Source organism: Carcharodon carcharias, chromosome 14 (genome assembly GCF_017639515.1).
Source record: "Carcharodon carcharias isolate sCarCar2 chromosome 14, sCarCar2.pri, whole genome shotgun sequence".
NCBI classification, from domain to species: Eukaryota; Metazoa; Chordata; class Chondrichthyes; order Lamniformes; family Lamnidae; genus Carcharodon; species Carcharodon carcharias.
The window spans coordinates 103,679,488-103,696,276 of NC_054480.1; the positions used below are offsets into that span (position 1 = coordinate 103,679,488).

General features: G+C 43.2%; 1 protein-coding gene across 9 annotated transcripts in view; it reads left to right on the top strand.

The window, feature by feature from the left end:
- The window catches only part of LOC121286988 (E3 SUMO-protein ligase PIAS4-like), a 265,316-nt gene that overhangs the window by 74,111 nt on the left and 174,416 nt on the right, over window positions 1–16,789 (top strand). For all 9 annotated transcript variants that reach the window (XM_041204388.1, XM_041204389.1, XM_041204386.1 and 6 more), the window contains 2 exons: window positions 6,617–6,698; window positions 9,212–9,253. In XM_041204388.1, the coding sequence (XP_041060322.1) occupies window positions 6,617–6,698; window positions 9,212–9,253 (124 nt within the window). The remainder of the gene's footprint in view (window positions 1–6,616; window positions 6,699–9,211; window positions 9,254–16,789) is intronic.

The window sequence follows — 16,789 nt, forward strand, 5'->3', positions numbered from 1 at the left end:
AATTGACATTTGTCAACATTTTGCAAAACCTTAAAACTGCCTCCATTCAAATTAAATGCTAACCATTACTAAATATAAATGGTTTGAAACTAGATTATATTATATTACGTATAAGTTTGATTCTTTATATAATTTGTATAATTGCTAAAACAGCATCCACATCTTGTTCTATGAATATGCAGCACTTGATGTGTTGCAGCAGGAATGTTCACAGCATTGTAAAACTTACTTTCCAAGACTACCATGTTTGTGCATTTGGATCATTTTTGTGAATGAAAGAGTCAAGCAATTGTTTATTCCTGTACATCTCTGGGATTTTATCAGTTGTAATGCAACATGAGTGCTTCAAATTAAATGTTTTCTATTATCTCTCAAAATGTTGGAAAGACTCAGCAAGTTAGCCAGCTTCTTTTGGAGAGAAAGTTATTTCAATAGAACAGATAGTCTCCATGTTCAAGCTGAAATATTTCAGGTGGATGTTTGTCATAAACTTGGGTGGATTTCGACAGCTTCTTGGCAACATAAGCCATCTCCTGGATAAGGTCATCAATTTGCAACATTAAATGTGCATATTCATGGGGAATATCATTCTTTTCCTCTCAATTCCTTTTGAACCTAGTACTTCATAAAGGGATATCTAGTTTGGAGCATTCCCATTTTTAGTTGTTGAGTTATTTAGTGCTAGTATCTAGATATAACCAGTTGAACTGTCAAACAATATTACATAGCATTTGAAGCACAGAAGCAGACCATTTAACCCAACAGGTCAATGCTAGTATTTATGTTGCACATGAACCTCCTTTCACCCCTCTTCATCTAACCCTATCAGCTATACATAAATATTTGCAAATTCTCACTTTCATAGTTTCATATCTCTATTGATAAAATCTAGATATGTCTGAGAAAATTCTTCCTCAATTTTAGATTTCTGCAGAATTTCAGTAGAGACACTGAGACATTGCTTCAACAAGTCTTCCATTGCATCACCAGAAATTGGAAGCAATAGACGTGCTGGTGCTGTTAACCTTGAAATGAAATAAGTGAATGAATTTCAGTCGTGAGTTTAAATTTTCAGAAGTTAGACTAATGGGCCTATGAAAAGCTGATATCAGTGCATTGCAACCTAGCAGCTGAATGCTTTTTGGACATTCAATCTGTTAACTAAATTAAACAGACTTACAAAAAAACATGTTTAGAACTTTTTATGTACACAAACCTTATATATTGCATATTGGCAACAAATTTGTCTCTGGCTCCTAGGTCTTTCAGTCAGTCTGCTAGCTAATGGAGGTAAGGCATGATTAAGCAGTACAGACATTGTACATTCCCCTTTTAGGCATTCCGTTTCACTATGAAAGCCCCTTAATATTTTTCTTGTATGGAGATCGGTGGTAAACTCTGGCAGAAAGAACACTTTAAAAAACTGGCATAACTGGTATAATTGTCTTTATAACTAATCAAAGTAGAAAACTGAGATGTGAGCCCATACTATAATCAGAAACATTTGTCATTTTATCAAGGTTTTTCACATTTACACCTCCTCTGTACCTATATTTTGCTTCTTTATTTGTCCTATTACCACCTCATTTTGCCTTGGACATTGAGAAAGGAGGAGGTAAAATGGGAGCTGCTGCATCTCCTGCAATTGCACAGCGAGCTGATGTGGGAAGGAGAAGGGGTGTTGATTGAGGAATGGACAAGGTATTGGAGAGGGGATAATTCCTTCGGAATTCTGAAAGGGGAGGTGAAGGGAAGGTGTTTTTGGAGAATTTTTTTATTATCTGTTCATGGGATGTGAGTGTCGCAAGCAAGGCCAGCATTTATTGCCCTCAAAAAGGTGGTAATGTGCTGCTGGAGTTCACCTAGTGTAGGTACAAGCCGTCTTATATGGAGGGAACTCCAAATTTTCATCCAGCAACAGCGAAGGAGCAGTGATATAGTTCAAAGTCAGGGTGGCCAGTGATTTGGATTGGGACATGCAGGCGGTAGTGTTCTCATGTGCCTGTTGGCCTTCTAGATGGTAGAGGCTGAGAGTTTGGAAGGTGCCGTTGAAGGAAACTTGACAAATTGTTGCACTGCACCTTGTAGATGGTACAAACTGCTGCAACTTTGCTACTATGGTGGAGGGAGTGAATGCCTAAGCTGGTGGACGAGATGTCGATCGGGTGGGCTGTTTTATCCTGGATGGTGTTGAACCTATTGAATATTGTTAAAGCTTCATTAATCCAGGCAAGTGAAGAGTGTTCTTTCATGTTCCTGATATGTGCTTTGTAGATTGTGGACAAACTTTGGGGAGTCACAAACTGAGTTAATCGCTGCAGCATTCCCAACCTCTGATCTCCTCTTATAGCCACAGTGTTTATTTGGCTAGTCCAGTTAAGTTTCTGGTCTATGGTAACTCCCAGAATAATGATGCTGGGAGATGCATTCTTTCTTGTTGGAGATGGCCACTGCCTAGCAGGAATGTTATTTCCTACTTATTAGCCTGAATGTTATCTAGGTCTTGCTACATGTGGGCAGCTATGGAGTATCAGTATCTGAGAGTTGCGAAAGGTTTTGAACACTGCAATCATCAGCAAACATCTCCACTTCTGACGTTTTTTTTCTAGTCATCCACCGGATGTGGGCTTTGCTGGGTAGGCCAGCATTTATTGCCCATCCCTAGTTGCCCTTGAGAAGATGGTGATGAACTGCCTCTTGAACCGCTGCAGTCCATATGGTTAGGTACATGCAGAGTGCTGTTAGGAAAGGAGTTCCAAGATTTTGACCCAGCAACAGTGAAGGAACAGCAATGTATTTCCAAGTCAGGATGGTGAATGACTTGGAAGGGAACTTCCAGGTGGTGGTGTTCCCATCTATCTGCTCCCCTTGTCCTTCTAGGAGGCAGTGGTAGTGGGCTTGGAAGTCTTGCTGTCTAAGGAGCCTTGGTGAATTCCTGCAATGCATCTTGTAAATAGTACACACTGCTGCTACTGTGCGTCAGTGGTGGAGTGAATGTTTGTGGATGGGGTGCCAATCAAGCGGGCTGCTTTGTCCTGGATGGTGTCAAGCTTCTTGAGTGTTGTGGAAGCTTCCCGCATCCAGGCAAGTGGGGAGCATTTTATCACACTCTGGACTTGTACCTTGTAGATGGTGGACCGGCTTCGGGGAGTCAGGAGGTGAGTTACTCATCACAGGATTCCTAGCCTCTGACCTGCTCTTGTAGCCACAGTATTTATATGGCTAGTCCATTTCAGTTTCTGGTCAATGGTAACCCCCAGCATGTTGATAGTGGAGGATTCAGTGATGGTGATGCTATTGAACATCATGGAGCGGTGGCTTGACTCTTTCTTGTTGGAGATGGTCATTGCCTGGCATTTGTGTGGCGTGAATGTTACTTGCCACTTGTCAACCCAATCCTGGATAATGTCCAGGTCTTCTGCATTTGGACATGGCCTGCTTCAGTATTTGATGAGTTGCAAATGGCGCTGAACATTGTGCAATCATCAGCAAACATCCCCACTTCTGACCTTATGATGGAAGGAAGGTCATTGATGAAGCAGCTGAAAGTGGTTGGGCTGAGGACACTATCCTTAGGAACTCCTGCATCGAATGTCCTGGAGCTGAGATGACTGACCTCCAACAACCACAACCATCTTCCTTTGTGCTGGCTATGATTCCATCAAACGGAGAGATTTCTCCCTGATTCTCATTGACTCCAATTTTGCTAGGGCTCCTTGATGCCACTCTCGGTCACATGCTGCCTTGATGTCAAGGACAGCCACTCACCTTGGGAGTTCAGCTCTTTTGTCCACGTTTGAACCAAGGCTGTAATGAGGTCAGGAGCTGAGTGGCCCTGGTAGAACCCAAACTGGATGTCAGGAAGCAGCTTATTGCTTAGTAAGTGCTGCTTGATAGCACTGTTGATGATCCCTTCCATTACTTTACTGATGATCGAGAGTAGACTGATGGCGCAGTAATTGGCCGAGTTGGATTTGTCCTGCTTTTTGTGGACATACCTGGGCAATTTTCCACATAGTCGGGTAGATGCCAGTGTTGTAGCTGTACTGGAACAGCTTGGCTAGGGGCGCGGCAAGTTCTGGAGAACAAGTCTTCAGCGTAATAGCTGGAATGTTGTCAGGGCCCATAGCCTTTGCAGTATGCAGTACCTTCAGCTGTTTCTTGATATCACCAATTGATAATCGAATTGTCTGAAGACTGGCACCTGTGATGCTGGGGACCTCCGAAGGAGATCAGGATGGATCATCCACTCTGCACTTTAGGCTGAAGATTTTAGAAAATGCTTCAGTCTTATCTTTTGCACTGATGTGCTGGACTCCTCCATCATTGAGGATGGGGATGTTTGTGGAGCCGCAGCCTCCAGTCAGTTGGTTAATTGTCCACCTCCGTTCACGACTAGATGTGGCAGGACTGCAGAGCTTAGATCTGGTCTCTTGGTTGTGGGAACACTTAGCCCTGCCTATCACTTGCTGCTTATGCTGCTGGCACACAAGTAGTCCTGTGTTATAGCTTCACTAGGTTGACGCCTCGCTTTTAGGCATGTCTGGTGTTGCTCCTGGCATGCACTCCTGCACTCTTCATTGATCCCCTGGCTTGATGGTAATGGTAAAATGGGTCATATGCTGGGCCATGAGGTTACAGTTTGTGTTCGAGTACAATTCTGCAGGTGGCCCACAGTGGCTGATGGATGCCCAGTCTTGAGTTATTAGATCTGTTCAAAATCTATCCCATTTAGCATGGTGGTAGTGCCACACAACACAATGGAGGGTATCCTCAAAGTGGAGGCGGGACTTCATCTCCACAACGACTGTGCGTTGGTCACTCCTACCAATACTGTCAGACAGGTTGGTGAGAATGAGGTCAAGTTTATTTTTTCCTCTTGTTGATTCCCTTACGAACTGCCGCAGACCCAGTCTAGCAGCTATGTCATTTAGGACTCGGCCAGCTTGGTCAGTAGTGGTGCTACCGAACTACTCTTGGTGATTGCCATTGAAGTACCCCACCTAGGGTGCATTCTGTGCCCTTGCCACCCTCAGTGCTTCCTCCAAGTGGTGTTTAACATGGAGGTGTACTGATTTATCAGCTGAGGGAGGGTGGTACATGGTAATCAGCAGCAGGAGGTTTCCTTGCCCATGTTTGGCCCGATGCCATGAGACTTCATGGTCAGCAGTCGATGTTGAGGACTCCTCCTAAGGCAACTGCCTCCTGACTGTATAGAACAGTGCTGATGGTGGTGTCTGGTACATTTTCTGTAAAGTATGATTCCGTGAGGATGATTATGTCAGGCTGTTGCATGACTAGGCTGGATGACTTTGATGGTCGACAGGGTTGAGATTGCCATTGTCGTCTCCGGTGCCGGGTGGTCCGTACGGTTTCATTCCTTTGTCGCGGCTTGACATTTCAGAGGGCATTTAAGAGCCAACCACATTGCTGTGAGTCACACAGACCAGGTAAGGTCAACAGATAAAGGGGATTAGTGAATCGATCATTTACCGTCAGATTTTTATTGAATTCAAGATTTTTGCTGTGGTGGGATTTGAACCCGGGTCCCCAGTGTTACCCTGGGTCTCTGGATTACTGGTCCAGTGACAATACCATTACACCTTCGCTGTTACGTTGTAGGGAAAGCTACTACAACCAGATAGGTCTTTACAACATTATTGAATTCAAATTCCACCATCTGCCATGGTGGAATTTGAACCCTGGTCCCCATAGCATTACCCTGGATTACCAGGCCAGTGGCAATACCACTATGCCGCCACCTCCCCAATGCAGATGAATCCACGACGGATAAATTTGTGAGGGTGAAGTAAAGTAGGTTTTTCTTGAACATTTATTTCAGGAGGAAATGAGTGGAGTTAAAGGATAAGTTGTTCGATGTGAGAAGGGCTCAGAAAGCATCTTCTCCACAGTGTTAAAATCAGTGCTTTGGGCAGTGACACATAAGTCATCAGCATATATAAAACGGCATGTGACACCGTCTATAGGTTGGTCATTCGTGTAGATGTTGTACAGCAGCGGTGCAAGCACGCTTCCCTGAAGAAGACCATTCTTCTGAATACGCCACCTGCTGCGCTTCCCACCTAGTTCAACATAGAACCGACGATTCTGAAGCATGCTTTCTAGCAATGGTAGCATACTACAAATTTGGGTTTCAAGCAGAGCATCCAGTCTGTATTATGAAGAGATCAAGTTTACGAATTATTTAATAGTATAGGTATCGAATAGTTTGTGTGCAAATGTGATTTGAATTATTGTATTTCTTAACTTTTGTTCGGGGGACTTGCATAATTTAAGGTCTTAATTACTCATTGGCTTAAGGGTTTGAACAGTTTAATAACTTATCCCTAAAACACCACTATCTTTGAAAGTATGACATTCCTTCTGCAGTGCAAACGTTGCATATTCTTGGTGTTCCTTTGATAAATATAGGGAAATTTGACATTTTGGTGGTACGTTTGTGAACTAATACAATTTGTTGTATCTCAACCCTGATCAAGTGTATACAGTATATGCTTATACTAAAGAGGGATTGATTATTCTGTCTAGCCATGCTGCATTTGTTATGTTCGGTTGTAGTATAGAATAATTTAATTACTGGCGATTTTTTTTTTAGTCCCAACCACCAGTGAGAGGATTCAAGAGAATCAGTTCAGTTTTACGTTAACTGATAAACAGAGAGAGCAGATAATCTCTGGGTAAGTAGCAAATAATGTTTTTTTTATAAACACTTAAGTATGACTTATTCAATGTTTTCATTACAGTGTGCTAGCGGATTTGTTTAAAAAGTAAATGTTCTGGTAGAAATTGTTCCTATTTGAAAAGGTAGCTTTTAGATTCCATAGGATGAGGTTCTACAAATGTTCCATCCGTTTTTTTCGTTCTGCTGTCCTCAGCTTCCCAGCTGAAGCATAAATCTGACCACTTGAAAGCAGCAGCAGCAGCATTTCCTCTGGTAAAAGTACAGTCTCTGGTGTAGGATGACTTCATTAACTGAATAAAGGAGGGAGCCTATACATAAGTCAGCAGCTATAGGAGCAGGAGTAGATCATTTAACTGCTCAAATCTGTTCTGGCATTCGGTGAGATCATGACTGACCTGTGACCTAATTTCTCACACCCGCTTTTGCTCCAGATCCCTCAACACCTTTGGTTAACAAAATTTATCAACCTTAGATTTAAAATTAACATTTGACTTGGCATCAACTGCCAGTGGAGGAAAGGTTCCAGACTTCTACCACCCTTTGCATATAGAAGTATTTCCTAACTTTGCTTCTGCAAGGCCTGTCTCTAATTCTTTTAAGCTATATCCCTTCGTCCTAGATTCTCCCAACCAGCATGAATGGTTTCTCTCTATCTACTTTTGTCACTTTCTCCTTAATATCTTGAAATCTTCAATCAAATCACAGCTTAATTTTCTAAATTACAGAGAATGCACCCTATTTTGTGTAATCGCTCCTTGTAATTTGACCCTTGGATTTCAGATATCATTCTAGTAAACCCATGCTGCACTCCCTCCAAGGTCATTATATCCTTCCTAAGGTGTGGTGCCAACAGCTGACCAGAGTACTCCAGGTATGTTGTCACCAGAGCCTTATATGGCTATAGTGTGACTTCTAATCCCTTGTATTCTAGTTCTCTGGTTATATAGGCCAGTATTTCGTTAACCTCTTTGATTATGTTTTGTACCTGTCCATGACATAACCCTAACCCTCAGTCTTTTTGGACCTCCATTCTAGGTTTTCAGTATTTAGAAAGTACCCTGATTTATTCTTTTTATATCCAAAATGGATGACCTCAACTTGCATACATTGAAATCCATTTGCCACAGATTTGCCCATTCACTTAACATAAAATTACAAAGAATTATTGATGGATTTCCATCTACAAGACTGCCTAATTTTGTGTCATTGGCAAACTTGAATATGTGACTTTCTGCCCCATCATCTAGCTCATTAATAAATACAGTGATAGTTGAGGTCCCCAAAGATTCCTGTGGGATTTCACTGGTCACATCCTACCAGTATCTCTATTCTGTCCTGCTGCTTGGCCAATCTTTTAACCATGTCAGTAATTTTCTGTTAATCCCATGAGTTTGAATTTCAACTAATATTCTCTTATGAGAGATTTTATTGAATGCTTTCTGGAATTCCATAGAAATGGCATCCCTTGTCCTTCGACTTTAGTCATCTGTTCAGAAGATTCAAGGAGGCTCATCAGGCTTGATCAATTCTTTACAAATTGATGCTGGCTCTCTCTGATATCTGAAAATTTAAGGGCTCAAGTCATTTTATCCTTAATTTTAGCAATTTCCAGACAATATGTGGCTTATCTGCTCTATTATCCCTTGGTTTCTGTCTCCCACCTTTATTTAAGAACATAAGAAACAGGAACAGGAGTAGACTATATGACCACTCAAGCCTGCTCTGCCATTCAAAACGAAAATGGCTGATCTTCTGTCTCAACTCTGCTTTCCTGCCTGCTTCCTAACCTTTGATTCCCTGAGCGATCAAAACTCTGTCCCAGCCTTGAATATATTTCAATGATGGAGCATCCAGAACCCTTTGGGGTCAGCAATTCCAAAGATTCACAACTGTAAGAGTGAAGAAATTTCTTTTCACCTTTGTCCTAAATGATCGACTGCTACTGTCACCTTGTGCCCCTGTGTTCTAGTTTCCCCACCAAGGGAAACAATCTCTGTCAAGCCCCTTCAGAATCTTGTATGTTTCAATGAAATCACCTCTCAATTTTCTAAACCCTAGAATGTATAGGCATTGTTTCTTCAGCTTCTCACCATAGGATAATGCCCTCAAACCAGGAACCAATCCAGTTACCAGGAAACAGTCTAGTCAAATAGCAGAGTGATGTGCAATTTTCCACTCCAACGGGCACCTGCATTGTACTGATTTAGTGCAGAATTACTTGCCAACCTTGTTCTAGATCATGATCTGATCCTTTATATGTCTGCTTGACAATGCCATGGAATGGGAAAGCTGTAATAGATGCCAGAGACAGAAAGTAACACATCCGATGATTACCACAGATTGAGGGGGAAGGTGGGTCATAATCACTGACCTCACACAAGACCATACCATGTGCCTTTTACTCCTGTGGAATAGACTGTGCATTTGCAGACATGCGTAATATTTACTTGGGTTTTTTTTACACAGAAATTACTATAAAACATTAAATCTAGTTTTATTTTCTTCAAGATGTTCAAAGAATGGTGTACAGTCAATTCAAGTGCAGTTAAGGTAAGCTTTCAATAATTTCCAGAAGCACGTCACTTAGAGTTATAATGAAATGTGAAATATTTCAAATGTAATCCTAGCCACAGCAAATTGAATTCCTGCAGTGTAGATATCAGAAGAATCTTTTTTGCTCTAAAGATATCTCAACACTACATTTTAACGCATTTTAATTTACTAAATGTGATATTTAAGTATAAAGAATCTAATAGATCGTGTGAATTTTGTAGCAATGTTGAATTTTTGGTGCATGTTAAATAGCTTGGAATGTATCTTCCCATTAAAAAATATATTAAATTTCAAATCTTAAAGAAGAGTGACTACATAATTGGTCAGCTTTGAGTAATTTGGAAATGACTGAAATACTTCAGGAATAAATATGAATTAGTGTTACAATCTATGCTAGAATGATTAAGGGAACAGGGATTGGATTATGAGGAGCAATTGGGCATGTTCACACAGGAAAAGAGAAGGTGATGTGATTTATGTTTTTAGGATTCTCAAGGAACTGGATAATGTAGTAATTTCACCTTGTCCAGAACAGTAGAACCAGGACAATTTGAAAGGGGGCAAATTCAAAACTAATCCGTGGAAGCATCACTTCAGTGAGTGAGTGGTCAACCTATAAACCAGGACCCCAAGGGTGGTAGCAGTTAATAATGATTCATTTAAATGCAAATGAGAGATTTCATTCAGTAAATAACATTTTTGGGTATAGTATATGAGAAATTTGAGATATGACACATAAATGAATGGAGCAGATGGCTTTGGACTTATGGTTCCCAAAGCTCTTCACCACTGAGATTTCCTCAAACCTCATGTCTGTTGTAGATGAATTGAAAGAAATTGATTGCTATGATTAGTTAACAATCCCAGCGTGCAATAGCCAGGATGGTAGAAGGTGAGCTAAATGGAGCGTGGTCTGTTTCATCTAGCAATTCCAATTGGTCCAATGCCACTTTGGTTGAGAAATAATAGGAAAAACGCTTTGTTACTCTAAATGCTTCACCAATATTTAGCTCAGATCTTAGTTATTCGGAGAGGCGATGGCATAGTGGTATTGTCACTAGACTAATAATACAGAGATCCAAGGTAATGTGCTGGGGACCTGGGTTCAAATCCCAGATTTGAATTCAATAAAATATCTGGAATTCAGAGTCTAATGATGACCATGAAACCATGTCGATTGTCGTAAAAACCCATTTAGTTCACCAATGCCCTTTAGGGAAGGAGATGTACCGTCCTTACCTGGTCTGGTCAACATGTGACTCCAGATCCACAGCAAGGAGGTTGAATCTTAAGCAAGCCACTCAGTTGCATCAAACCACTAAAAACAAGTCAATAAGAAATGAAGCCAGAAGGACCACCCAGCACCAACCTAGGCACTGGAAGTGACAATGGCAAACTCAACTCTGTTAACCCTGCAACATCTGGGGGTTGGTGCCAAAATTGGTAGAGCTGTCACACAGACTAGTCAAGCAACAGCCTGACGTAGTCATACTCACGGAATCATGCCTTACAAAAAATTTCCCAGACACCATCATTACCATCACCATCCCTGGGTATGTCCTGTCCCACTGGCAGGACAGACCTAGAAGAGGTGGCGGCATAGTGGTATACAGTCGGGAGGGAGTTGCCAACATTGACTCCAGACCCCATGAAGTCTCGTGGCACCAGGGTAAACATGGGCAAGGAAACCTGCTGATTACCACATACCGTCTCGCCTCAGCTGATGAATCAGTACTCCTCCATGTTGAACATCACTTAAAGGAAGCATTGAGGGTGGCAAGGACGCACAGTGTACTCTGGGTGGGGGACTTTGATGTCCATCACCAAGAGTGGCTCGGTAGCACCACTACAGATCGAGCTGGCCGAGTCCTAAAGGACATAGCTGCTAGACTGGGTCTGTGGCAGGTGGTGAGGGAATCAACAAGAGGGTAAAACATACTTGACCTCATCCTCACCAACCTGCCTGCAGCAGATGCATCTGTCCATGACAGTATCAGTTGCAGTGACCACTGCACAGTCCTTATAGCGACGAAGTTCCTGTCTTCACATTGAGGATACCCTCCATCGTGCTATGCGGCACCACCACAATGCTAAATGGAATAGATTTCAAACAGATCTAGCAGCTTAAGGCAGATCTGTGGGCCATCATCAGCAACAGAATTGTACTCAACCACAATCTGTAACTTCATGGCCTGGCATACCCCCCACTCTAATATTCGAAGTTTAGTTTTTTTTCTGTTGTTTCAACCACAGAGATGGCTGTGGTTTCCTAGTCAGGAGAAATGGGACAGCCTATTTTTGAGGCACCTTTTCTAGCCCTCTCCCCATTCGGGGTGAGCAGAGGGCATCCTGAAGCGGACTGCTCAGTCACAGATGTAGCTGCCGAAAGGCACCCCTGTTCCGACACAGATGCCCGACGACTGATACACATCCACCACCTGTATGCGGAATCTTGGCTGGGGGCCTCCCGGTACCTCCAATCCTTCATCGCCACAGGGCTTTTCACCTGACAGATGTCTGTGCATGGCATACTTTAGCGTGGGGTTTCCAGTGCACAATATACAGCCGGGTTCCACACGGCCTTTGGGATGAGTGGATGTTCAGTGGCATGGTAGACCATGATGCCTGGGGCCACTTCCCTGTTGCAGCCTTCTTCCGCCTTCACGGCCGATGGGGCCGTAGCCCTCCTTCGCCTGTTCTGCTGCAGAGGACTTCTTGGATCATTCTTTGTCTGGAACCTCCCCCTTGACCTTTACCACTGTGGGAGACACTACCAGGAGAATGGGCTCTGGACGCCAATGCTTTTGGGTTCGTTGGGATGCACAGGCTTCTCCACCACGGCAAGATGATGATCCACAGAAAGGACTCTACCATTATCACCAAGTCAGAGGATCAGCCTTGTTTCAATGAAGTGTGCAGGAGGGCATGCCAGGAGCAGCACCTCACACATACCTAAAAATGAGTTGTCAACCTGGTGAAGCTACAGCACAGCACTACTTGCGAGCCAAATAGAATAAGCAGCAAACAGTAGACTGAACTAATTGATTCCACAGTCAACAGATCAGATCTAAGCTCTGCAGCCCTGCCACATCCAGTCATGGATGGTGGAGGACAATTAAACAACTCGCTAGAGGAGGAGGATCCACAAATATCCCCATCCTCAGTGAAGGGGGAGCCCAGCACATCAGTGCAAAAGATAAGGCTGAAGCATTTTCTACAATCTTCAGCCTGAAGTGCCAAGTGGATGATCCATCTCGGCCTCCTCCAGAGATGCCCAGCATCACACATTCATTCCATGTGATATCAAGAAACAGCTGAAGGCACTACATATTGCAAAAGCTTTGGGCCCTGAACTATCTGGCAATAGTACTGAAGACCTGTGCTCCAGAACTTGCCACACCTCTAGCCAAATTGTTCTAGTACAGCTACAACACTTAATCTACCGGGCATCGTGGAACATTGCCTAGGTGCACCAAAAGCAGGACAAATCCAACCCGGCCAGTTACCGCCCTATCAGTCTACTCTGGATCATCAGTAAAGTGATGGAAGGGGTCATCAACAGTGCTGTCAAGCGGCACTTACTTAGCAATAACCTGCTCACTGATACTCAGTTTGGGTTCTGCCAGGTTCACTCAGCTCCTGACATCATCAACAACTTGGTTGTTAGATGGACAAAAGAGCTGAACTCCAGAGGTCAGGTGAGATTGACTGACCTTGACATCAGGGCAGCATTTGTCCAAGTGTGGCACCAAGGAGCCCAAGCAAAACTGGAGGCAATGGGGAATCGGTGTGTGTGGGGGGGGGCAGGACTCCGCTTGATGGAATCATACCTGTGGGGGGGGGAATTCTCCACTTGATGGAATCATACCTAGCACAAAGGAAGATGGTTGTGGTTGTTGGAGATCATGCATCTCAATTTCAGGACGTCACTGCAGGAGTTCCTCAGGGTAGTGTCCTGGGCCCAACCATCTTCAGCTGCTTCATCAATGACCTACCTTCCATCAGAAGGTCAGATGTGAGGATGTTTGCTGATGGTTTCAGAACGTTCACCATTTGCAATGACTCAGACACTGAAGCAATCCATGTCCAAATGCGGCAAGACCTGGATAATATCCAGACTTGGGCTGACAAGTAATATTTGCACCATGCAAGTGCCAGGCACTGACCATTTCTAACAGGAGAGAATCTAGCCATCGCCCTTGACACTCAATGGCATTACCATTGCTGAAAACCCCACTATCAACAGCTTGGGGGTTACAATTGACCAGAAACTGAACTGCACTAGCCATATAAGTACTGTAGCTACAAGAGCAGATCAGAGGCTAGGAATCCTGTCACGAGTTACTCGCCACCTGACTTCCCAAAGTCTGTCCACCATTTACAAGGCACAGGTCAGGAGTGTGATGGAATATTTTCCCACTTGCCTGGATGAGTGCAGCTCCAATAACATTGAAGAACCTTGACACCATCCAGGACAAAGCAGCCTGCTTGATTGACACCCCATCCACAAACATTAACTCGCTCCACCAGTGGCATACAGTGGCAGCAGTGTGTCCCATCTACAAGATGCACTGAAGAAACTCACCAAGTCTCCTTAGACAGCATTTTCCAAACCCACAACCGCTGCCATCTAGAAGGACAAGGGCAGCAGACATGTGGGAACACTACCATCTGGAAGTTCCCCTCCAAGCCACTTGTCATGACTTGGAAATATATCGCTGCTCCTTCACTGTCGCTGGATCAAAATCCTGGAACTTCCTCCCTAATAGCACTGGGTGTACTGCACCACATGGACTGCAGCATTTCAAGAAGGCAGCTCACCACCACCTCAAGAGCAATTAGGGATGGGCAATAAATACTGGCCTAGTCAATAAATGCTAGTTAGACAAAGAAGAGCCAATGGATGTTATCTACTTGGACTTCAAGAAGGCCTTTGACAAGGTGCCGCACAGGAGGCTGCTCAGTAAGATAAGAGCCCATGGTGTTAAGAGGTAAGGTACTAGCGTGGATAGAAGATTGGCTTTCTGGCAGGAGGCCGAGAGTGGGGATAAGGGGGTCCTTCTCAGGATGGCAGCCGGTGACTTGTGGAGTTCTGCAGGCGTCAGTGTTGGGACCACAACTTTTCACTTTATACATTAATGATCTAGATGAAGGAACTGAGGGCATTCTGGCTAAGTTTGCAGATGATACAAAGATAGGTGGAGGGACAGGTAATATTGAGGAGGCGGGGAGGCTGCAGAAGGATTTAGACAGGTTAGAAGAATGGGCAAAAAAGTGGCAGATGGAATACAACGTGGGGAAGTGTGAGGTCATGCACTTTGGTAGGAAGAATAGAGGCATAGACTATTTTCTAAATGGGGAGAGAATTCAGAAATCTGGAGTGCAAAGGGACTTGGGAGTCCTAGTCCAGGATTCTCTTAAGGTTAACTTGCAGGTTGAGTCGGTAGTTAGGAAGGCAAATGCAATGTTGGCACTTATCTCAAAAGGACTAGCATATAAAAACAGGTATGTGCTGCTGAGGCTTTATAAGGCTCTAGTCAGACCACATTTAGAATATTGTGAGCAATTTTGGGCCCCATATCTCAGGAAGGATGTGCTGGCTCTGGAGAGGATCCAGAGGAGGCTCACGAGAATGATCCCAGGAATGAAAGGCTTAACATATGAGAAACGTTTGAGGACTTTGGGTCTATACTCGATGGAGTTTAGAAGGATGAGGGGGAATCTGATTGAAATTTACAGAATACTGAAAGGCCTGGATAGAGTGGATATGGGGAAGATGTTTCCATTAGTAGGAGAGACTAGGACCCGAGGGCATAGCCTCGGAGTAAAGGGAAGACCTTTTAGAACAGAGATGAGGAGAAACTTCTTTAGCCAGAGAGTGGTGAATCTATGGAATTCATTGCCACAGAAGGCTGTGGAGGCCAGGTCATTGAGTGTATTTAAGACCGAGATAGATAGGTTCTTGATTGGTAAGGGGACCAAAGTTTACAGGGAGAAGGTGGGAGAATGGGGTTGAGAAACTTATCAGCCATGATTGAATGGCGGAGCAGACTCGATGGGCCGAATGGCCTAATTTCTGCTCCTGTGTCTTATGGTCTAGTCAGCGACACCCACATCTTATGAATGAATTTTTTTTATTCAATCACCCGAAGTGGCCGGCTCCTGTTAATTGTAGATTCTTCTCCTGATGAACAACCGGGGTCTATTTTAGACCTCCTGACAATCTGCTGGGATCATCGTCTTCCACAGTAAAGATCTCTGTGGTGTTCCATCTCTTACACTCCTTTTCAGGAGTTTCTGTATTGACCCTGTACTGTCCTATGAAGCTTCTCTTAAAAGCACAATAATCAATTATATTCTGCACCCTTTGTTCAAGCCATGGGGCTTGAACCTGCCCAGAGAGCTATCCATCTTTCTTTAACTTTCTATCTATCACCTGCAGCCCCTTGCAGTCAACCTTTCAGAGCAAGATGTTTATATTTTGCTTGCTGGAGTACTTTGAGCCATCTTATCTAAGTTGTGCAGTTGCCTGCAGTATCTGTTTCTTCCTGATAGCAATTTTTTTTCATAGTTTCATCGTTCAGCAAGTTTATTGTAGAAAGACTGAAATTTGCATTAGTGATTCTGTTTTCCGCCCAGTTCAGTTTGTCACAAGAAATGATGGTTAATATGATCAGGCTTTTTCTTGGTGTGAATTTGTTTATGAAGGGTTTTTATTTACTGTCCTTCAGCCCTCCAACTTGAAAAGACATTCCAGTCTCTATACTTCTGTCTATGCAATGAAAATTTGAGGAAGGGGAGAATAACTTCTTTCAGTTTTTGGTCAGTGGTTTTGTGTGGGATGAACATGATTTTGCTGCTGGTGGATATTTTAGTTGTCTGTGTTTTCATTGCAATACCTTGGGTGGGGGAGTGGAAGGTAGTCACAGCAAAGCTGTGTAGCTAAGACTTCATTTTTGCTACCTGGTGCTAAAATTGAGAATAGTTACTGTAACCAGTTCTGAGTGAAAATGGACAGTTTAACAAGATTATATTTAGTAAACCCACAAATGAGGCTCCTTGACCTTGAAATTGTCAGCTGAGAAATGCTTGTTCCTTGTACAATTGAACTTGAGTTTTATATTTTGGTCCTGAGTCCAATTCCAATGACAAGTGATACATTTCTGTGTATAAAAATGCAAGATTTAGTTGAAAGATATTTTTTAATGCAGGCTTTGCAGACCCTTGGCCATGTAGGTTGTAGGCTGATGTGAGGAAGACTTCTTCACACATACACAAGGTAGTGGAAATCTGAAACTGTTTCCCTCAAAGTTATTGGGAGTAGGTTAATTTAAATTTCAAAACTGAGATTGATGGATTTTTGTTAGGTATTAATGAATATTGGAAACAAGGCAGATAAAGAGTTGAACAAATCAGCCATGATTAATTGAGTGGCAGAACCGGCTCGAGGACTGAATGGCCTCCTTGTTTCTTTGTGGAAACCTCAAAGCTGTTCACTAAACAAAACAGTTCCAGGCACCATTAATATTTCGA